This window comes from Lynx rufus, unplaced genomic scaffold (assembly GCF_022079265.1).
Source record: "Lynx rufus isolate CCGP_SWC_20201006 ecotype Redwood Valley unplaced genomic scaffold, mLynRuf1.p SCAF_6, whole genome shotgun sequence".
NCBI classification, from domain to species: domain Eukaryota; kingdom Metazoa; phylum Chordata; class Mammalia; order Carnivora; family Felidae; genus Lynx; species Lynx rufus.
Window position 1 is genome coordinate 23,728,821 of NW_025814878.1, and position 24,729 is coordinate 23,753,549.

General features: G+C 36.8%; 1 protein-coding gene across 1 annotated transcript in view; it reads left to right on the forward strand.

Annotated features, from left to right (window-relative positions):
- The window catches only part of AHI1 (Abelson helper integration site 1), a 203,861-nt gene that overhangs the window by 3,924 nt on the left and 175,208 nt on the right, over positions 1 to 24,729 (forward strand). Inside the window, exons 2-7 of the mRNA XM_047102438.1 lie at positions 91 to 158; positions 602 to 726; positions 8,631 to 9,271; positions 11,997 to 12,178; positions 21,367 to 21,586; positions 22,750 to 22,942. Of these exons, the coding sequence (XP_046958394.1) occupies positions 149 to 158; positions 602 to 726; positions 8,631 to 9,271; positions 11,997 to 12,178; positions 21,367 to 21,586; positions 22,750 to 22,942 (1,371 nt within the window). The 5' untranslated portion in view covers positions 91 to 148. The remainder of the gene's footprint in view (positions 1 to 90; positions 159 to 601; positions 727 to 8,630; positions 9,272 to 11,996; positions 12,179 to 21,366; positions 21,587 to 22,749; positions 22,943 to 24,729) is intronic.

Genomic DNA, 24,729 nt, shown 5'->3' on the forward strand with positions numbered 1-24,729 from the left:
ATAAATCATGACATAATCTTGTAAGAAGAATGTTTTGTAATTTTTATTTGCAAATTCCATATTACAAGTAAATTCTCTTTGTTTTGATAGGATGCTTATCGAGTCAGGGCTTTACGTTACAACTTGGTGCTCTCCATATAGCTGAGATATGCCCACTGGTAAGACTTTTATGAAATTTATATATGCAATACATGTTACTTATTTATTTATTTGTTTATTTAAAAGTTGGGACTATTTAAAGGGATTCTTTAACCAATTAATGAATAAAGTCAATGTTATTAACCAATATTATATTTAGATATAGTTTGGTTTTCAATTTCTATTTAATGTTAATATTTAATGTTACTGTGCATCATAAATAGAAAGTTAACTGAGTAAAGGAAACTTTTAGAGGGAGTAACAGGTGAGAGGGATACAGGTGAGTGTGGTGACACCATAGCCAAAAGAAAAGTTTTTTAAGAAGAAAGGACTGGTCACTTCTTCTAAGGTAGCTAAAGAACTCAAGTAGTTGTCTAAAGACTGTGTTCTTTAACATAATAATAATGCAGATATGTGCTATAGTAATATTGTTCAGAAAATGATGAGTCTTTATCATTTGTAGTGGAGAGTGAAGCCAAACTGAAAACCAGAGTTCGCTTTGAGGAATTGCTTAAGACCCACCATGATGTTATACATGAACGAAAAAAACTGAAGAAAAAAACTGGCATATCTGGAGAAAAAATTGTAGTGAGTAATCAGTTATTTGGTAATGATGACTTATATTCTGCATGAAATTATGACTCTCATATTAAAACTCTGAGGAACTTTGGAAATTAACAACAGTAAAGCTATGTCATGGTCAATAATGTGTGGTAAAATAAAGTTTACAGTAAAATCCACGTCACTCTTGGGGTACTGAGTTCAGTCTTGAGTGCTGTCCTATGAGAATAATGTAGACAGAGTGATGAGAGATTGGGCAAACTCAGGTGCCCACACATATTACACATTTTTATTTTTTTTTTTATTTTTTATTTTAAAAAAAAATTTTTTTTTTCAACGTTTATTTATTTTTGGGACAGAGAGAGACAGAGCATGAACGGGGGAGGGGCAGAGAGAGAGGGAGACACAGAATCAGAAACAGGCTCCAGGCTCTGAGCCATCAGCCCATAGCCCGACGCGGGGCTCGAACTCACGGACTGCGAGATCGTGACCTGGCTGAAGTCGGACGCTTAACCGACTGCACCACCCAGGTGCCCCAAACACATTTTTAAAGAAAATGAAGATTTTTAACCCAGCATTGTGAAGGACTTAGGGAGTAATTATCTTACTTCAGCTATTCAGTGGCTTATCTAGACTTACCCAGTCTAGATAATTTGATTCTACCCAGCAGAAGCAAGAGGAATCAGTGGAACCTTAAGACCGTAATTATCCTTTTGTGCTTGAGGTGCGCTTTCAAATGATAGAATTTTTTTGGCAGTACGTTTGAAGAGATTAAAAATGCAGAACTCAAATAGTACTAAACAAATCAACAAATGACTGCAACCTGATTCCAGGGTATTATAAAGTGTCTATAATAGTATCCACAATTAATGTAATAGTCACTCTTTAAACCTGTCTAGCTACTTCACTCCCACCTTTTACTCCTTTGACCATAATCTGTTTTGTGCACGCACACACACACACACACACACACACACACACAAATAACTTCATGCATGTTCTGGTAAATTGGTATATAGTGTTTCTTTGGCAGGAGTTTTAGAAGTTATATATATAACCTGTATTTTGTAGCAAATTTTACCCTATTCTGAATTTTGTCATGTGCTCTCTTCATTCTAATATTCTCTTTGGCAGTTACCAGTGTAATAGTATATATTCTCAAGTGAAGCAAAAGTAAGTACTGACATTAGCCAGAATCAGCTGCACACACATACGGGGTTCATAGTACACCTGTGTAGTACTGCACATCAGTTTAGAACTACTGACAGAATGGGGCAGGTTAGGTCTCCTGTAGTGGATGCTGCCCTTAGATAGAACGTGCTTCTTCTGGTGGTACCAGTATGTAGTTTGGTAGGGAACAGAGGCATGTGGAGGATGGAACATTGCTTATTGGGATATGCCCTTTCCTTGAGCAAGTTGGTATGTACTCAAAAAAAGCAGAAAGAACCCTGGAAACAACTGAGGATATTTTTATGGACTTAGTCAAAGTGAAACCTCATATTTTCTCTCACTATTAGAACTGGGCTTTGTGAGTATGAACCAAATGCTGTTTAGGCCTGGAATGCTCAGTTAAGTGGACAGCCAGAAAATGGGCAGAAGGTACATCCATTTACCTATGGTCCAGTTTAGATATTGGGAACACACAAGTGTGAGGTGACTAAACATGACCTACCCAGCCTCTTTTAGTTCATAGGAGGCCATTTAAAATCTCTCTCTCTCCCTCTCCCTCTCTCTCTCTCTCTCTCTCTCTCTCTTTTTCAGAGATGAGTATAGTAGGAAAAAATACTTAGGAAGAGATTGTTCAGCTCAAAAGAAGGGGGGATATTCCTGGAGGACTTAGAGGGAAACAAAATGTTTTTGAAATGATTTATTTTAGGAGTAGAGGAAGAATATCTGCTTCTATTTACTAGATAGCAGTGCTTTTCTATCTTTCAAGCACTTCTAAACATTTTATGCATATCCACTCATTTTTAATACAAACAACAAAATGATGTGGTTTATCTCCATTTATAAATGAGGAAACTAGATCACAGAGGTTGAATAATTTGCCTAAATTTGCACAGTTAGTGGTAGAACCAGACAGAATTCACAGTCTGGCTGTGGAACCTCCTCTCCTAACCACAACCCAGTAGGATCTCTTTCACTAAGGTGCGAAGAGATAGGACCTCTTCACGACAAAAACAAGGAGTCTCATGTACAGAGCAGGCTGTTCATGGGAAGGGAAGCTGGCTGAAATAAGAAAAGGAAGCAAGGAAAAGGCTATAATAACTCGTAATAATGGCAGATTCACCTTATTTTTCAGCAATCTATTAGGCACTGTGATGAGAATTTTCCAAATGCTGTTTCTGATTCTCATGTTAATCATGGAACATAGGTATTGAGGCTCTTACTTTGCACATGAGAGATTTTATAGACATGACAGATTTTATAGACATCTGAACAGAAAAACCACTTAACAAAGGTGTTAAGTGGTTTGCCAGGGCCATATAACCAAAAGTAGAATAAGTGAGATTTAAAACCACCACCTCCCATGTTCTTTCTTTAGTTGTTTTTTTTTAACTATATCTTAAGCCCAAAATGGTAGAATTGGTACCAATGGAAAATGTAGTTAGTGATGTGGAAGATAAATTTGAAGCATTCTTCCATGAGAAGAAGTGGCTAAAACACTTAAAGTGAAAGAAATAAGTAGTGAGGACATATAGAACTATTGGTCCTACAAATAAACGTTCCTGGACATTTATTTTTAATTTTTAAAATTTTTTATTCCAGAGAGAGAGGGAGAGCATGTGTGTGAGCGTGAACAGGACAGAGAGGCAGAGGGTGAGAGAGAATCTTAAGCAGGCTCCATGCTGAGCATGGAGCCTGATGTGGGACTCAATCCCATGACCCTGGGATCATGACCTGAGCAGAAATCAAGAGCCAGATGCTCAACCAACTGAGCCACCCAGGCGACTCGAAACTTCCTATTTTTAAAAGTAGACTCTAAAATAGATTTTTTAAATGACAGGCGTTTGACTTACAACATTGACAGATCAAAAACAATGACAGAAAGTTTAAAAATAAAAATTTGCAGGGACGCCTGGGTGGCTCAGTCAGTTGAGTGTCTGACTGCAAGGCCTCTAACCAGATTGATTAAGAAAAAGGGAAGACACAAGTTACCAATTAGGACTATAAGAGGGTATTCACTGTAGATGTTACAGACCTGAAAAGAATAACGTAATATTTCAAATAATTTTATGACAATAAATTTAGCAGTTTAGATGAAATGCATAAATTACTTCAAAGACACAGACTACCAAAGCTCACTCAAAGAGGCATAGATAACTTGTATATTGAACACCTTTAAGATTTTTTTTTAAATTTTTTTTAACATTTATTTTTGAGACAGAGAGAGAGAGAGCATGAACAGGGGAGGGTCAGAGGGAGACATAGAATCTGAAACAGGCTCCAGGCTCTGAGCTGTCAGCACAGAGCCCGACGCCGGGGCTTGAACACACAGACCGCGAGATCATGACCTGAGCCGAAGCCGGACACCTAACCGACTGAGCCACCCAGGCGCCCCTGAACACCTTTAAAAAATGAAAACTGTGGTTAAAAACCTGCCCGTAGGGGCGCCTGGGTGGCGCAGTTGGTTAAGCGTCCGACTTCAGCCAGGTCATGATCTCGCGGTCCGGGAGTTCGAGCCCCGCATCAGGCTCTGGGCTGACGGCTCGGAGCCTGGAGCCTGTTTCCGATTCTGTGTCTCCCTCTCTCTCTGCCCCTCCCCCATTCATGCTCTGTCTCTCTCTGTCCCAAAAATAAATAAACGTTGAAAAAAAAAAAAAATTAAAAAAAAAAAAAAAACAAACCTGCCCGTAAAGAAAACTACCTACTTTTCTCAGGTGTCCACATTGGTAAATTTTACCAAACATTTGAGGAGAAGTAATAATGATTCTGTACAGACTGTTACAGACTATACAAAGTGAGCAACTGTTTCTCTACTCTTTTTTTTTTCAACGTTTATTTATTTTTGGGACAGAGAGAGACAGAGCATGAATGGGGGAGGGGCAGAGAGAGAGGGAGACACAGAATCGGAAACAGGCTCCAGGCTCTGAGCCATCAGCCCAGAGCCCGACGCGGGGCTCGAACTCCCGGACCGCGAGATCGTGACCTGGCTGAAGTCGGACGCTTAACCGACTGCGCCACCCAGGCGCCCCTGTTTCTCTACTCTTTGGGCAGGCAATCGTTAATTATCCTGATACACAAAGACATTACAAGAAAACTATACCAGTATCCCTTTTGAACATAGAGCAGACATAACTCCATAAAATATTAGGAAACCAATCTTAAGTTATATGGAAAGGATAATACCCCATGACGAGATAAAGTTTGTCTCAAGAATACATCATTAACTCAGTATTAGAAAAATCAGTCAATATAATTCATCACATTAAAAGATTAAATAAAAAACAGTATGATTGTATAAATGCAGTAAAAGGATTTGACGGAATTCATCACCCGTTCTGTTAACTCTTAAACAAAAAGAATAGAGAATTTCCTTAACTTGATAAGGGGAATCTATAAAAACCTATAGCTGACATCATACTTAAAAGTAAAACATTGAAGGCTTTTACCCTAAGTTTGAGCTTATGTCACTATGAGTATTCATGATTGTACTGGTGACCCTGACCAATGCAATAATGCTATTTTAAAAGATGGCATAAAGATTGAAAAGGGAGTAAAAGTGTCTCTGTTTACAGGTGACAAAAACCTACAAAAAGTGCTACTAACTAGAACTATTAAGTGGGTTTATGAACATAAGGTCAAAGTTGGGGCGCCTGAGTGGCTTGGTTAAGCATCTGACTTCAGCTCAGATCATGATCTGACAGTTCATGAGTTCGAGCCCCACATCAGGCTCTGTGCTGACAGCTCAGAGCCTGGAGCCTGCTTCCAGTTCTGTGTCTCCCTCTCTCTCTGCCCCTCTCCTACTCACACTCTGTCTCTCTGTCTCTCAAAAATAAATACTACAAAAATAAATTTATCAAAAACTGTACAAGGCGTGTTATATCCTGATAACCCCCAAACTGCTAAGAACAAAGGTCAAATAGATACTCATGTTCATGCATCAGAAGAATCATTGTTGTCAAATAATAACTGACAGAACATTATTATCCACTCTCTGAAAGTTGATTTATTGATTCAATTCAATTTTATCAAAATGTCAGTAGGTGTTTTTTTTTTTTAAGAATTGAAAAACTAATTTTAAAATTTACTTGTAAATTTAAGCAGTGGACTTAGAATAGCTAAAAACGATTTTTAAAAAGAAGAACAAAGTTGAAAGAATTTGACTGTCTGATTCAAAGCTCATTGTAAAGCTGTAGTAACCAAGACAACCTGTTATTGTCATAAAGATAGACATATGATTCAGTGCAACAGTATAGAGTCTAGAAGTAGACCCAAATGTGTATGGTTAATTGATTCTTGACAAAATTGCCAAGGTGTGCCAGAATTGCCAAGGAGTGAGAAAGATAACCTTTTCAAAAACTGGTGCTGGAACATATCTCCATAGACAATGTTATAAACTATGATCATATCATGTTCAGAAATTAAATAGAAGTGGAGCAAAGACCTAAGCATAAGAGCTAAAATTACATATGTTATAGAAGAAACAGGATAAAACCATTGTAACCTTGAGTTATGAATAGATTTTCTCATCATACAAAAGCATGAACATAAAAGAAAAAAGTATGAATCAGGTTTGTGAAAATTCAAGACATTGCTAAGAAAATGAAAACATATGCTATAGATGGAGAAAAATATTTTCAACAACATACTGATAAATTATGTGTAGAACATTTGAAAACTCCTAGAACTCAATGATTTGAAAATAACCCAATGAAAATGGGCAAAAAAATTTTAACACTTAAAGAAGAGATCACGGGGGCGCCTGGGTGGCTCAGTCGGTTGAGCGTCCGACTTCGGCTCAGGTCACGATCTCGCAGTCCGTGAGTTCGAGCCCCGCGTCGGGCTCTGGGCTGATGGCTCAGAGCCTGGAGCCTGCTTCCAATTCTGTGTCTCCCTCTCTCTCTGCCCCTCCCCCGTTCATGCTCTGTCTCTCTCTGTCTCAAAAATAAAAATAAAAAACGTTAAAAAAAATTAAAAAAAAAAAAGAAGAGATCATGTGTAAAGATTTTCAATACCATTGCTAATTAGGGAAATACAATTTAAAACAGTAATGATAGGGTACTCTGCTGACAGTGCAGAGCCTGCTTGGGATTCTCTCTTTCCCTCTCTCCTTGCCCCTCCCCTGCTTGCGTACTCTCTGTCAAAAAACAAACAAACAAACAAAAAACTTAAAATGTAAAACAATACTGAAATGCCATTACACACATATTTAAATAGCTAAAAAACAAAAATTGACAACGGTAAATGCTGATAAGGCCATTATGGAAATGGAACTCTTATGCGTTTGGAACTACAAAATGTTACAGCCACTTTGGGAAGCAGTTTGGCAAGTTATTTAAGAAGTTAAACATTTAGGGGTGGCTGGGTGGCTCAGTTGGTTAAGCATCTGACTTTGGATCAGGTCATAATCTCACGATTCATGAGATCAAGCCCCGAGTAGGGCTCTGTGCTTGTCAGAGCCTGGAGACTGCTTCGGATTCTGTGTCTCCCTCTCTCTCTGCCCCTCCCCCCTCAAAAATAAACATAAAAAAAAAAAAGTTAAACATCTACTTACTCTATAGCACAGTAATTCTTGGGTGCTTATACAAGAGAAACAAAAAACGTGTAACAGTGCAAAACTGGAAATAACTCAAATGTTCATTAATTAGTATATAGAGAAACAAAATGTAGTATAGATCCATGCAATGAAATACTGCTGAGCAGTTAAAGGAATAAACTACTACAAATGCAACAACATGAATGAATTCCAAAGCTTTATGCTGAGTGAAGGAAACCAGTCACAAAAGGCTATATACTGTAAGATTCCATGTATGTATGGTGACAGTTGTACCTACCTGAAGCATGCTGCATGTCCCTCTCTCTGTTCACCTGCTTGTCCTCTGGGTGAAAGTCACCATCTAACACAAATGGAGGTGGGGGACAGAGCTGTCCTTCCCAGGTCCTCAGTTGCTCATCCTCAGGTTTAATCCCCTCCTTCTGCTGATGTTACTTGATTCAGGGCTTATGTGGCTTCTCCAGAATCACCCTTCCACGGAGAAGTCTTTTCTTGTGGGTTGTGGTTTTTTTCTGCTAATTTCCTCAAAGATCTAATCCTTTCTATTTTTTATCCTTGGGAAATTTCTCAGAATATTCTATTACTAGTAACATTTCTTTTTGATTTCTATTCCTTTTCTAGTAAAAATATGTCTTATTTTAAGTAATTTTAATTAGAAAGATATATAGGCATGTATTTAGTCTGTGATTTGATTTAACTTGATAATATTTAATATTTAGCAGGATTTTCAGTGATGTATTTGAATCAGTTGTAGGGTGATTCTAGAACTATAGACTTCTGATTTTAGAATGTAACTATAAAGCAAGATAAATGACCTGTGTTTTCTGCAGGGGGAATCTGAATTGCTTTAACTCTGTGGCTCTTTTAGCAATTCTCAAATACTTTATAATTAAAGTATGCATCATTCTGCCAAAGAGAAAAATAACATTTGAGGTTTGAGCAATTTATTCACTTCTGAAAAGTCATTAACTACTTTTTCTCCCTGTTAATTACCTCATTTATCTGAAGTTACTCTCAGAAATTACTAATTGAATGCTGAGAGAATAAACTAGGATAGTGCTAATGAGATGGTCTAGAATGGTATCAGTGTGTCCAAGTGAAAAATGAAATAACTTTCCCAAGATTACACATTGAACAACGATCATTGTGCTTTCTCTTTATATAACTGAACTGTGGTCGGCTGAAGCTTTGTTATTGTGTCTTCTTTTCCCAGCTTGATGCTGTTAGAAGCAATCTTCAGAAAATTAAAGAAACTAAAAGTGATGATGTAAGTGCTAGTAACACTAATAACCCAGAGAAGATCATGCCAGTCACTAAAAACAAACTAAGGAATCTCCAGTCAGCCCCTGAAAATCCAGATGATGTCAGTGCAGAGGAAGACAAGCAAGGAAAAGCAAGTAAAAAGGTAAAAACAGCACTCCAGGTGACTGCACAGGGAATGGAACCGGCAACTCCCAGGAAGAAGGTGGATTCTATGCATCGGAAAGCACAAACCAGGTCACAGCCAGGTGTTGCTCGTCAGAAAAGCGAGAAGGCAGATGAAGAAAGAGAAAATAATAATTTAGATGAGGAAGAAGAGCTGATGCAAGCATACCAACTTCAAGTAGCTGAAGAAATGGCAAAGGAGATTAAGAAGAAAATAAGAAAGAAACTCAAAGAACAGTTGACTTACTTTCCTTCAGATACTTCATTGCATGATGGCAAAGTGAACAGTGAAAAAAAAGATACTTCATTACATGATGGCAAATTGAACAGTGAGAAAAAAGATACTTCGTTGCATGATGGCAAATTGAACAGTGAAAGAAAAGTAAAGAAAAAGAAGAAAGTTCCAATCTCATCTAAAGCTGAGTCAAGGTACTTTGTGTTGATAAATATGAAAGGTCCTCTTTAAAAAACACTAGTGTTCTCAGCTTTTGAGTAATATCTGCAGTTATACTAAGGAAATTCTTAACCTTTCATGTGAACCTGTTGCCAGTACAATAATAACAGTTATGCTTTCCATAGCACCTTAGTATATGCTCAGTGCTTTATAAGAATTAACTCATTTATTCCTTGTGACAACCCTATGAGGAATAGTAATACTATCATCCTGTTTTGCAGATGAGGAAACTTGAAAGGGTGCAGTCACAGAACCAGTATGAAGTTTAGCCAAAACCTTACCAGTCTTGTTCTGGAGTCTCTAACCCTTAACCACTTATTTATATCAGCTTATTTAATAACAGAAACCCAACTTCTCCCTCATTTTTGAGTTATGAATGCCTGTTCAGATATATGAATATAGTGTTTTTTTCGTTATCATACAAGTAACATTTGCTTATTGTAGAGCATACCAACATAAAGAAGAAGCTAAAAGTAACCCAGCCATCCAGAGGTAATCATTATAAGAAATTTTGTATTCTAGGTTTTTTTTTCTGTATATGATACTTACACATATGTGTTTGCATGTACAATGTGAGTTTCTGTGATCATACTTGTATTCTTATGTCTCTCTTTGGGGAAAGCAAGATAAAAAATGTCTTTTAACTAATTACCTCCATTTTCTATAATCCATATTTACATAAACAACTTGAGGTGAGAACATTCTATATTTGATTATTCCCTGGCATTCAGGGACAGTTTGCCTTAGTGTCCTCACCTAAACATAATTCCCCTCTTGCCAAAAGCTAGACAACCAGTGGTAACAAAGGGAAGGCAAATAGATTTGCTACCTGAACACGTTACTATATGTATTGGTTATCTGTTGCTACATTAAAAAGCTACTCTAGGGGCTCCTGGGTGGCTCAGTCGGTTAAGCGTCCAACTTAGGCTCAGGTCATGATCTCATGGCTCATTAGTTTAAGCCCCGCTTCGGGCTCTGTGTTGACAGCTCAGAGCCTGGAGCCTGCTTTGGATTCTCTCTCTCTCTCTCTCTCTCTGGCCCTCCCCCTGTCTCTCTGTCCCTCCCCCTCCCCCGCTCATGCTTGTGTGTGCTCTCTCTCTCTCTCAAGGATAAACATTTAAAAAATTAAAAGAAAAAGCTACTCTAGAAGTTAGCAAAACAGCACTTATTGTCTCAAGTTTCTTTGGATCAAGAACCTGAGCCTGGCTTGACTGGGTGCCTCTGACTCAGGGTCTCTCATAGGCTGCAATTAGGACGTCAGCTGGGGCTGCACTCATCTTCACGCTCGGCTGGGGGACATCGTTTTTGGAAGGCTTGAGATGCCCATTTTTAAGTTTACTCATGTGGTGCTTGGCAGGTCTCAGGTCCTGACTGACTTTTGGCCAGAGATATCAGTTCCTTGCCACATGGACCTCTCCATATGAGCTACTTGGAAAGGGAGATGGAGAGAAGTCATAGTCTTTGTGAAACCTGATCATGGTGTGGAAGTGACATCTGTTACTTTTGTCCTATTTTGTCTATTAGAAGTGGGTCACTAGATTCAGCCCACAGTCAAGGGAAGGGGATTAGACAAAGATACTAATGGCAAGAGGTGAGGATCGAGAGCCATCTTAGAGCCTGCCTGCCACAGTATACCACAAACCTTTCTTACAACTACTGTGTCTGTTATGGACTGGTAAGCCATACTCACTATTAAATATTAGTTCATGAATTTTAAATAAAACCATGGGTTACATGACTGGCATGCAAAAGATAGCTCTCTTTAAATACAAATACATGTATTTGGTGATGTGATAAAATGGCATGGCCTTCTGGAGTGATAGGCAGTTTTGAAATATTTTTCTAATCTTTTTATTTCTCAACGTGTTTTTTAAAAATATGACTATATATATTGAAGTCAGTTTTTTATTACTTAGATGCAGATTTTTTACTTGATAAATTACAAACTTTAATAGGCTGGTTTTTCTCCACAACTCAGTATGCTTTTAGGCTGCTACCCCTTACCATTTATTAGTTCATGTGATGCAGACCTTTAAAATTGTTAATTTTAATAACAGCCTTCTGAAAATGTAGTGGCACACCAGCCACTGGAAAACACAAGCAATTAATCATTACCTAGAAGTCAAAAGTTGGGTGTTTGAAGCCTCTTGAAAGCAGAACAAACTTAAAACATTTTTTTTTTGTTTTTAAATAATTTAAAAATTCCTTCATTAGTCGTTTACTTGGCAACAGGGTGAGGATCCTTTCAACAGTCAGTGGAAAAACAGAGCCCCTTGTCGGGCTCTGTGCTGACAGCTTGGAGCCTGGATCCCGCTTCGGATTCTGTGTCTCCCTCTCTCTCTGCCCTCCACTACTCATACTTTGTCTCTCCTTCTCAAAAATAAACATTTTAAAAATTAAAAAAAAAAAGATCTATTGCTCATAAGCATACAAATTCATTTTTTTTCTGGGAGTTTACAGTTTAAGTTTAATTTGGCTCATGGGTATGTAACTCATTACCAAATATGAAATATTACCCATTGATACCTAATTTGACAGTTCACCATTTTAGTGCATAATAAAATATATGTATCCCCTTAGCAGGAAATAATACTGATTTTAGGATTATCCTTGACTCTGTTCATTGTTCACTTTGCTGCACCATTAAGAAGAAAGTGAAGAATGCATTTGTAACAGCTTGTACTTGGGTTGTATTTGCAGTACATTAACCATCTCTGATGACACAGTTGAAGGTGAACAAAAGAAGAAATCTCCAGTTAGAACAGTTACTTTGGATTCTCATCAAGATGGTAAAATAAGCTCAATGGAAGAAAATGGAGAACACAGCATGCAAGAGGACACAAAATCCAAACCAAAAAAAAAGAAAAAGAAGGCCAGATCAGGTTTGTTATCCAAATTAAGTGAAAAAATGTGTGCCTTGATAAAAAGAATTTGATTCTAAAACTTTGAGTCCTTAAAACTAAAGAATATCTGGTTCCAAAGACTATAATTGAAAAAAATCCAATATAACATACAGTCGACCCTTGAACAACATGGGTTTGAACTGTGCAGTCTCATTTAAACAGATTTTTTTTGATAAATAAGTACAGTACTGTAAATGTATTTTCTTTTCCTTGTGATTTCCTTGTAACATTTTCTTTTCTCTGTCTTTATTGTAATAAGAGTATATATATTCTTGCCAAATATGTGCAACATGTAAAATACGTGTTAATCGACTATTTATGTTATCATTAAGGCTTCTGGTCACCAATAGGCCATTAGTAAAGTTTTGGGGGGGGGTCAGAGGTTAAACACAGGTTTGCAACTGCACAAGAGGTTGGCGCCCCAACCCTGGCATTGTTCAAGAGGTAACTGTATTTGGCACTTGTTCTTGGGTTCATCTATATTAAAACATTATTTGTAACTGTGGGTCTCTGTGATGAGTTAATATTACTTGAGTCACCTCTAATTCTTAATTTAATTGAACCCTAGAATGACATTAACTTTGTAGTTCACTTTTGTGGCACAGAAGATTTCTTCTTTATACCATTGAGTTTTAGAACCCCTAAATAATTAAGACCCGTAGTTATTAAGAGCTATAAATGGTCACAGCCAATAAACATTTCAGATGTTAAGACTGTATCCCTCTGTCAAACATGGTTGTCTTCCCATGTCCTCAGCCTAATTCAGCTTCTGTTCTTTCTTCCCACTTTTCCTTTCCCCCCACTTACTTTCTATTTTTCTCTTTACTCATTTCTTTCCTCTTATTTTTCTTTACTTGTTACTGCCTTTTTCCTACCTCTTATTTTTTTTTCCTTTTCAATTTCCATTTTATTGGCCAAAAAATGGGACCAAAATAGGCAATTTTTAAAAAATTTAATGTTTATTTTAGAGAGAGAGAGCAGGGGAACAGAGAGGGGACAGGGGATCTGAAGTGGGCTCTGCACTGACAGCAGGGAGCCCAACGTTGGGCTCCCTCTCAAGAACTGTGAGATCATGAAGATCTGAGCCCAAGTTGTATGCTTAACCTACTGAGCCACCCAAGTGCCCTACAGAATAGGCAACTTTAAAATTTATGGTAGTTATTCATTGGATATGCAATTGATGATGCTTTGTGGTTCCCATTACTACATTTTTAAAATGTTTGTTGCAGTGTGGTATACATATAGAAAAGTGTGCAGGTGTCGGGGACACTACTTAGTGAATTTTCACCAACTGAATGTGCCTATAAAATCATCATCCAAATCAAGAAACAGAACATCATTAGCACCCAGAAATCCCTTAAATACCCCTCCAGTTCATTGCCCTTCAGGAGTACACATCATCTTGACATGTAACACAGTTTATTTTTGTCAATTTTTCTACTTTAGTATAAATAGAATCAGAAATACTGTGCTCTTTGTGTCTGGCTTCTTTCACTCAAAATTATTTTTGTGAGATTTATACTGTTGTTGCCCGTAGTGGAGCTTCTTCATTATCAGTTCTGCTTTTGCACCGTATATGTATCCACTGTGTGAATGTACCACAGTAATTTACCTGTTGTACTGATGGACATTTGAGTTGTTTCTAGTTTTAGGTGAGTACAGATAAAGCTATAATATTCTAGTCACATCTTCTGTCTGGGGAGCGTAGATACACATTTTTCTTGGCCATCTTCTTAGGAGAGAGTCACTGTGTCACAGATTGTGTATATTTTTCACTTTAATAAATATTTGCCATTTTCCAGAGCTGGTTTAGTATTGATGATACTAGCAATATTTGAGAGCTCCCAGTGCTTCACATCTTCACTAACATAGTGTCAGTATTTTAAAATTGTGGGCATTCTTAATATATAGTGATATTTCGTTTTTACTTTAAACTTTTGTAACTAGTGAAGTTGAACAACTTCTTCATGTTTATTGTCTGCTTGGATTTCTTTATTTGCAAATTTGTTGAAGTCTTCTATGTGTGTTTTTTAAGAAATGGAATTGTCTGCCTTCTCTAATGTGAGAATATTTCATATAGCTAGATGACAGTCTTTTCTCAGATAGGAATACGTATGTACATACACACGTGCATAGTGCAGCTATCTTCCCACTCTGGCTTTTACTCTTCTATTACTGGTATTTTTTGAAAAGCAGAATTTGAAAATTTGATATAGCCCTATTTATCCACTTTGTTCCTTTGATGGCAAGTGCTTTCTGAGATTTGAGAAATATTTCCCAAGTCCTGAAGATGTTTTTGTATACATTATTTTCTGAAAGTTTTTTGTTTGCTTTTCGCATTTAGCTCTACATTTCATCTGGAATTAATTTATTCTTGTGTACGGTGAGAGGTAGTGGTTAAGACCCGTTTTTTTCCCGTGTGAATGTATAATTGACCTAGTACCATTTATGGAAGAGAGCATTTTTTCCCCCTGTATTGCAGTGTCACCTTTATCATCAATAACATGACTATGTGAATGGATCAGTTTCCATTCTGTTGCATTAGACTGTTTGTACCAATACAACTATGACTTAATTACTGTACCTTTATGATAGATCTTGCTGTTTAGTTGTGTAATTACTCCAGTAGTTTTTTCTTATTCAGCATTACCTGGGCTATTCTTGGCCCTTTGAATTTCCGGATGAATTTTAGAAGCAGCTTCTCAATTCTCCCTCTTTTTTCCCCCACACCCACCATTATTTTGATCCAGAATTGAAAGATATTTATAGTTTAACAACTTTCTAGATCGATTTGACATCTTTACCAAGTATTAATTCTTGCCACTTATGAAATTGGTGTGCCCCTCCATTTATTTACATCTCCAGTTTATCTTGGTAATATTGTAAGTTTCGGGAGAGTCTGTCTTTAGATTTATTCCTAGGTATTTGATGTTTCTTAATGCTGTCATAAATGACATTGTTTTTTAAATTTTTTCTGTTTGTTTGCTGCTGGTTTGTGTGTGTGTGTGTGTGCGCGCGCATGTATACATGCTTCTAAATCTATGTAGATAGAAATAGAATTGATTTTTTAAAAATCAGGATTGTATGCAGTGTTTCTGCTAAATTAATTTAATTACTTCTACGAGTGTATCCATAGCTTATTTTGAATTTTCTACATACACAGTCAATATCTTCTGTTAATAATGATTATTTCATTGCACTTTTTTTAGTCCTTGTATCTTACTCCTTTTTCTTGCCTTGATACGCTGGCTAGGACTTCCATTATAGTGTTAAATAGTAAGTGAAAATACCAAGTACCCTTTTCTTGTTTATCAACCTTGGGGAAAAGCTTCCGTTAATTAATTCACCACTGAGTGTGGTGTTTGCTGTAGGTTTTTTTGTAAATACCCTGTATCAAGTTTATGAGTTATCTTCTATTCTAATTGGCTAATAGTTTTTTAAAATCATGAATAGATAGGGGCGCTTGGGTGGCTCAGTTGGTTAAGCGTCCAACTTCGGCTCAGGTCATGATCTCGCGGTCCATGAGTTCGAGCCCCGCGTTGGGCTCTGCTGATAGCTCAGAGCCTGGAGCCTATTTTGGATTCTTTGTCTCCCTCTCTCTCTGACCCTCCCCGGTTCATGCTCTGTCTCTGTCTGTCTCAAAAATAAATAAACGTTTAAAAAAAATTTAAATCATGAATAGATACTGAATTTTATCAGGTGCTTTTTCTGTATCTCTCAACTTGATCATATAAATTTTCACCATTTTTTTCTATTAATGTGACTAATTGTTATTTGAATATTAAGTCATCTGTGTGTTCCTGGAAGAGGTCCTCTTTCTCTACTTTTTAATCTGTTACTGGATTTGAATAACTGATACTTTGTTTAGGATTTTTGTATCTGGGGTCCTGAGCGAGAATGGTTTGTACTTTTCCTTTCTTGAAATACTGAGAGTTTTTGATACCAAGGTTTTGGTGATCTCAAAAATAGTTGGGAAATGTTTCATCTTTTTCACTTCTCTAGAAATATTTGTATTAATTGGTGTTTTTCCTTCCATAAATGTTTGGAGAATTTACTAATGAAGTCTTTTTGGTCAAGTTTTCTTTGTGGGAAGAATTTTACATCTGATGTAGTTTCTTTAATAAATATCACTCTTCATATTTTCTATTTCTTCTGTCAGGTTTGAGAGACTGTATTTCTTGAGAATTTTGTCTATTTAATCCAAATTTTCAAATTTTCTATGTCTACAGCATCTGAAAGGGTGTCCCTTGATCTTGGTAATTCATTTTCTCATGATATCTTAATAAGTCTCAGGATTTTCAAAGAATCACCCTTTAGCTTTGAATTTTATCTGTCGTACATTTGTGTACTATTTTGATTATTTTATTTATATTAGTTTTTTCATTCTGCTTTTATTTGCTATTTATTTCTAGCTTTGTAAGATAGATTTTAATAAGATTTCAGTCTTTATGTGTATTTAAGATCTTAACTTTTCATCGAAGTATTACTTTAGTTGTATCCCACAAATTTTTGATGTATCTTCATTATCATTCAATAAAGACATTTTCTGATTTCCTTTTTAATTTCTCTTTCGATCGCCCATTTTAGAAGTATATTGTCTAAGTCTCAGGCAGCAGGTGATCTTCTAGTTATCTTGTTTTCGTTTCTATCTGCCATTGTTTTCAGAGGACAAACTGTGAGTGGTTTCAGTCTTGAATTTATTGAGGCTTTCTTTAAGACCAGCTTGTAGTCAATTTGATAGATATTCCATGTGCACTTGAAAAGAATGTGAATTCTGATGCCATGGGGCACAGTGTTCTATGTATGTCAGTTAGATTGGATTTATTGTGTCCAGCTCATTTTCCTGATTTTTTTTTGTCCTGCTTATTCTATCATTTGTTAAGTGTTAAAATTCACACTGTAATTTTGGGTTTTTCTTTTTCTTTTTATTTCTGTTTTTTTCTTTATATTTTTTGAAATTATGTTATTGAATTTATGCATGTTTAGTATCATTATATCTTCCTGTCAGATTGATACTTGCAAGTTGTCTTAATCATTGAGGCTGCTGTAACGAAATATCATAGACTGGATGGCTTAATGAAGTTATTTGCACATTTCTGGAGGCTGGGAAGTTCAAGATCAAGGCACCCACAAATTTTGTGTCTGGTGAGGACCCACTTCCTGGTTGTAGACTTTCATAAGGGCACTAATCCCATCCATGAGGGCTCCATGCTCATGACCTAATCACCTTCCAAACACTCCAACTCTTAGTACTGTCACATTGGAAGTTAGGATTTCAACATATGAATCTTGTGGGGACAGAACCATTCAGTCTATAAGAGCAATCATTATACAGTATCTTTTTTTAATCTCTAATAATTTTTTTCCCTCAAAATCTACTTGTGTTTGAGTTTGCATCATACAGTTTTGCCCATCATCATTTCTCCATCATTACCCACAATACACTGCCAGGTGGTGCCAACTTGGTGAGGGAGGGGTAGCCTTCAGACCTATGCTTCGCCCATGGTCCCCAGGTCTAGATAGAGCTTGCCATTACTCTATTTCTCCTCCATGCCACCTCCTAGGTGTCCCACCTGTGCCTACTTTGCACCCCCCCCCCCTTTGCTTGGGCCATAGTGTCTCTTCATTTCCTTTTTGCCTTCACTTCTTTTCTTCCCCCACCCCAGAACATGTGGGGTCACAGCCCCCAGCCTGTGAGCATCTTGGGAACAGACCTTCAATAAAAGTGAAGGCAATTAAAAAAAAAAAAACAAAAGCCCCTTGTTTGCAATCTTTCTGTGTCTTAATATTTATTATCTCATTGTTTGCTTCTTGTATGATGTATCTGTTTTATGTTCCTTTTCCTCCTTGTCTTCTTTTGAATTGTTCAAGTTATTTTAAAAATTTTCTTCTAAGGGCGCCTGGGTGGCTCTGTTCGTTAAGCGTCCAGTTTTGGCTCAGGTCATGATGTCATGGTTCATGGATTCGAGCCCCGTGTCAGACTCTGTGCTGACAGCTTAGAGCCTGAAGCCTGCTTCAGATTCTGTGTCACCCTCTCTCTCTGTCCGTCCCCTGCTCTGTCTCTCTCTCAAAAACAAGTAAACATAAAAAAAAAAATTAGAAAATTTTTTCTTCTTATATTAACTTGTTAATTCTATATTCTTTTACAGTTTGTTACCCTCAAGAACATGAAGTTTATTCTTATTATAGTCTAATACAAATTAATTCCCTAACAAAATATGCTCCCCCAATACTGCTAGAACATTAGAATAGTTTAATTCCATCTTAATTTTGCCAGGTGTTTTTTTTCTGCATCTCTGTCTCCTGCCTCATAGGTTTCTTATCATGCATTTTAGTTCTGCATGTATTTTAAACTTCACAGCTAATATATTGACCATTTTGTACCGCTGATCTTTATATTCACCCCCAAATTTACTTTTTCTTTAATCTCCATTTTTAAATTTTTCATCTTCTTGAGGAGTTCAGTTTAGTATTTCCCTTAGTACAGGCCTCCTAATCCCCTCAAATTTTATTGTGTTAAAATTCCTTTACTTTACCTTCATTTTTTTTTAAGTTTATTTATTTATTTTGAGTGAGTGAGAGAGAGAGCATGTGCAAGCAGATGAGGGGCAGAGAGAGAAGGAGAGACAATCTCAAGCAGGCTCTGTGCGATCAGCACAGAGCCCAAGGCAGGGCTCGAACTCACAAACCATGAGATCATGACCTGAGCCAAGGTCAAGAGTCCAGTGCCTAACTGACTGAGCCACCCAGGTGCCCCACTTTACCTTCATCTTTGAAGCCTACTTGCTAGTATAGAATTTTAGGTTGCAGGTTTTTGTTTTTTTTTTTTTAACACTTTAAAGAAATCATGCAGTTGTCTTCTGACTTCCATCATTTCTGTTTCTAGCAGCAGTCTTATTTACATCCCATTAGTGGGATTATTACTTTTTTTCACCTCTGACTCAGCTTTAGATTTCCTTTTTCTCTTTGATTCGAGTGTTTTATCACATTATACTTAAATATGGGTTTGTTGGAAATCACCCTGCTTAGAGTTTACTGGTAGATACTACTTAACAATTGTGGAAAATTCTTGGTCAGAATTTTTTAAAATATAGTTTCTTCACTATTCCCTCCTCTTTTTCTAGACTATAAATTTATATATATAAATATAAGTGTATCTACATGTTTCTTATGTTTTTCCCCATATTCTTTTAAATTTTTTCCATTATGCTCCAGTTTGAATATTGATATAGCTCTTTGTTCCGTTTCACTAATCATGTCTTTCTTTGTATCCAGTATGCTGTTAAACACATCTATATATCCAGTTCTTAATTTCAGATGCTTTATTTTTCAGCACCAGAATGCCTGTTGGTTTTCTTAATGCATTCCAGTTCTCTGTAGAAAGTTTCCATTTTTTAAAAATGTTTTTAATGCTTATTTATTTTTGAGAGAGGGAGCGTGAGACAGAGCATGAGAAGGGGAGGGGCAGAGGGAGAGGGAGACACAGAATCCAAAACAGGCTCTAGGCTCTGAGCTGTCAGCACAGAGCCCTACATGGGGCTAGAACTCAGGAACCATGAGATTGTGACCCGAACTGAAATAGGACACTTAACCAACTGAGCCACCCAGGTGCCCCAGGAAGTTTCCATTTTAACCCATCTTTCCCTTTATTTTCTTGAGCATATTAATCATAGTTATTTAAAGTTTTTGTGTGCTAACTCCAGTCTGGATCATCTGTGGGTCAGCTTCTGTTTTCTGTCTTTTCTCTTGGTTGTTGGTTATATAGTCTTGCCTCTTTTATGTCTAGTAACTCTTTATTATATGCTGGATATGGTGTGTGGAGTGCTAGAGGCTCCAGCTGATTTTATCTCCTATTAGAGAGAGTTTCCTCTTTACTCTCTTAGGCAGATAGGGTTGAAAACTGATTTTAATCCATCAGAAATTGAGCTAGGTCAACACTGGGTTTTAGTTTTGGTAGGCTGTATTTTTGATTTGCCCCATTCCTCGGATGTGGCCTTCCAGGAGTTTTGAACTGAGAATCTGACAAATATTTATCTCCTCAGCCTGAAAGACTGTGGGATATTCAGTTTTGCCCTTCCGAGGTTTTCAGCCTAGTCCTTTAGCCTTCGGCCCCATGCAGCTTCAAAATTTAGCAGATACCTTTCGGGGGAGACTGGCCGTGTGAGGCCCCTCAAGTCTTCAGTTTTGTTACTCCGGCCCCATGTGAATGCCAGAATCTCTGCTAGCTTCTCTGTGCCCCCAGTCGGGGCCTTCTTCCAGGGGCCATGCCTGGATTCTCAACCTCTAGCTGCACCCAGAATTGGTAAGTGACCCCAGGTGAAAAGTGGCTATAGGTGGAAAATGACCATTCCCTCTAGGGCTTTATTTTGCCTGTTTTGTTTCAGGCCTCTTCCTCTGGTGGGTCATTGTTTCCTAGTACCACAAGACTGGGGAGATTTCACTACCTCTTCAGTCTCTCAGTTCAGTTTTGCGGGGAAAAATTAGCCATGTGTTTGAGGCTCTTCAAATCTCCAGTATGATGGCTGTAGCCCCATCAACCGCTAAAAGTTTACTGCTACTTTTTCTCCCAGTGGTGACCTTTTGTGGGGCTAAACCCTGATCCTCAGCATACACCCTGAATCAACAAATGTCCCCAGAGACTAAAAGAGCTTTCAGTCCATCAGCTTATCACTGAATGATTCTCCTTCTCTGGAATTTTAGTCCATCTGCTATACATTGTCTCTGTACTGTTCTGATGCTTTTAGAAATAAGGTTTTTGTAATTCATTTGACTTTTTCAAGTTGCTGATGCCAGAAGCATTGACCTGCTACCTCCTACCCAGAAGAAGAAATTACAGTTATAAATTAATTGAGTGATACATATTCTACTTAGAAAATACCTAAATAAAATCACTTTTTTGTCTTTAGTTCTCATTATTTTCTTTTTGTGTTCGTGGTTCTTGTTAGGGAAAAAAAAAGAAAAGATTCCTCACCCTATTTTAATGCATTCGTAAACATAATATTTTATCTTAGAGTGTAATCTGCGATTGTCTGGCTTTTTCTTTATTTTCCTTTGAAGTTACTTTGTTACAAAGACAAATAATCATGGATTGTAAAGATTAGGTTGCTGTATTGTTGCTATATCGTTATGGGAACAATTATAATGTAGATTTTCTTTCATGTATGTAGTTTCAGATGATAAAGAAGACACAGGTGGTGATGGTGTTCATGAAGTTACAAGCCGAGATAGTCCTGTCTATCCCAAATGTTTGCTTGATGATGATCTGGTCCTGGGAGTTTACATTCACCGAACTGATCGACTTAAATCTGATTTTATGATTTCTCACCCAATGGTAAAAATTCATGTGATTGATGAGCATACTGGTCAATATGTCAAGAAAGATGATAGGTAATGTTTTTAATTGCACAGCCAACCCTTGAATTTGAAACTGTCTGCAGTAGAAGTCCTATTTTCTATCATTAGAGATAAAGATTTGCATTAGAGAAGAGTTTACTAGTTGTCGGTGTTCATCAACCATTGATACTGATCAGTATGTTTTATGGAAGAAATGGAGAACATATGTTAATTCAGTGATTATTTTTAAAAATTTTTTGTAACATTTATTTTTGGGAGACAGAGCGTGAGCCGGGGAGGGGCAGAGAGAGAGAGAGAGACACACACACAGAATCCGAAGTGGGCTCCAGGCTCTGGGGTACCAGCACAGAGCCCAGTGTGGGGCTCGAAATCACAAACTGCAAGATCATGACCTGAGTCAAAGTCAGATGCCCAACTGACTGAGCCAGCCAGGTGCCCCCAGGGATTGATTTTAAGTCAAGGGGAGTTGAGAGAGCTTCTCCCAAACTTCATGACTAATTTATGGCATGTAACTTGCAGTGTAAATCATTGCATGTTGCACTATAAGTGCTTTAATTGTCTAACTTCATGCTTTTCTTTTGAAGTTAGTATGTTACCTGGGCCTCGTATGAGGGAAATGAATCTTGAATTTAATCTTTTTTCTAGTATTACTTCTATAGCTCATACCTGCTTGAAGCTTACAAATGAAAAGCACAGTAAAATAAATGATTATACTAGAATTCAAAAAAAGTCATTTGGTTTGAAAAATGACAGGGATGAGAAACATGAAGATTATCAGAAAAGTCACTTATTCACTTGTCTTAGGGCATACAAAAAAATATGACATACCTCAAAAGGTTTGCAATCCTGTTGTACTCATTTTCTTATTTAAATGTAGTGTACTGTTTTATCATAGACTCATTTAAGATTCTAAAGGAGTTACTTTATTGTAGCTCTGTATGCTGAACTCTTGCTTTATATTTCTGTAATAAAATGATTCACTGAAACCAATCAATAGCATATAAATACAAGATGATAGTAGGATACTACCACTTCTAAGTCTCATAAAATTTGTAATTTTCTCAGTGGACAACCAAAATAATTTTTCATCATATATCACGACTATTTGTTATTTCTTTACCTCAAGCACTATATTTTTTTCTCATCTTCTCAAAATAATCTTAATCGTGTTATTGGACGTATCTGTTTTTGAACAGTGAACGGCCTGTTTCATCTTACTGTGAAAAAGAGAATGTGGATTACATTCTTCCCATTATGACCCAGCCATTTGATTTCAAACAGTTAAAATCAAGACTTCCAGAATGGGAAGAACAAATTATATTTAATGAAAACTTCCCCTATTTGCTTCGAGATTCTGATGAGAGCCCTAAAGTCATCTTGTTTTTTGAGGTATGATTGAATAGAGTGATTTAAACTATGTTTGGTTATTAATATTTTAATTGCATAAATATAAGCTGTTGTTTTTAGTAGTTTAATAATGCAACAAAGTAGTGTGAGGATTGAATCCCCAGGATTTAGTGTTTGTAATATGCTATGGAGATAACAAGTGAGAAATTCAAGTAATAGCAAGTGTCCTGAGCATTTACTAGTGCAAGTAATTAGCCATTTGATTCACTCTATTATTTAATTCTTACAGCAACACCATGACTGTAAACTGAGGTGATGAATGTAATCTGTATCTATGTAGTCCTCTTTCTTAATCCGTTTTATAAAATGTAAACTCATTTAACCATATCGGACTCTCTAAGAGTTTATATACTATCAAGGGCAATAAAGAGGAATAGAGATCGCTTAGCTAAGACAGTGTAATATATAACCAAGAGGAAGTAGAACTTCTTCGATGTGGAGGGTTAGTGCAGAGTCAGAGCAGTCAGGGAAAGTTTTATGGAATAGATGGCCTTTGAGTTGACTTGTTATTCTGATTTTTTTCCAGCAAAGGAAATCAAGGTTCAGAGTGTAAAGGAAATATTTCCCCAAAGCTACTCCAATTTTAGGTGTAGGTAATTTGTTTTTGAAGGTGATTTAAACCTGAAATACACATTTCTCTTCTTCATGTCATCTCTCCATAAGCCCAGGGAAGTGGAGAAACCTCTCTTCCCATTTAAGCAAGATGCAGAATTTTAGCAGTGGAACAGCAAGATGTGACGAGCACCAATGAGTGATTTTGTGGAATTACATGTTTTTCTGATCTTTAACTTTCATATGATCTGTATATGTTTATTATATAAACACTATTTACATTCTGTGATTATGTTGTGTGATGTACACAAAGTTGTGATTTTTTTGAAAAGTGATGTAACTTGTACGTCAAGGAACTTTTTCTTTGTCATAGAAATTTGTCATTTGTTATAATGCTCATTCACATTTATTTTAGTAAGATTAGTAGATTTAAGAAAGATTGTTGGATTATGACATTTTTTGTTGCTTCTTAAGTTTTAACATAATGTTATCGTCAAACAAAACTACTTTTTGACTTCAGCTTTTTAAGGGTTTATTGAGGACAATTTGGTATCTATTAGAAGTCTTTAAAATCATTTTTTTAAGCAATCTGTAAAGACTTGTTATCTCAGCTGAGCTCCTGAAAAGTACCAGATAGTTCTAAGTGATCGTCTCTGAGAAGTACCTAGAGCACAGATAGTGTCTGTGGCATCTTGGGTCCACATCCATGAGTCTGAACATCCAGACAGAATGGAGATATGAAATAAATCCTCTTGAGAGCCTAATGACAACACATATCCAAAGAGAAAAATCCCCAACTTCAGGAAAGTGATCCAAGGAAGGACCCAGAGATCAGATCTCAGGTTTTTTAAACAATCTTTTGAAGTCGCTCTCAGACATTAATCAATCAATCAATCAAAGCCTAAGAATTCTGTGCTTGGTGTATTTGTGCCTAGACTATATTTGAGATACTTAATATTTGGTCTTGGATGTGAAATAATTCTTAATAAATGATTTACTAATAAAAGATAAAAGTGGTCAAAAAAATGGACCCTCACTGACAGAATGAGTTAACTTAAAGGTGAATGAAATGAGATAAGAATTGCTTCTCTTCCATGTGAAGAAAACATCTGTGAAGTATACTAATTATTCTTTTAATTTCAATAATATTTTACTAGAAAATATTAAATTTCATGTAGGCTAGTGTTCTCTGAAGTAATTTTTTGTACGTATTTACA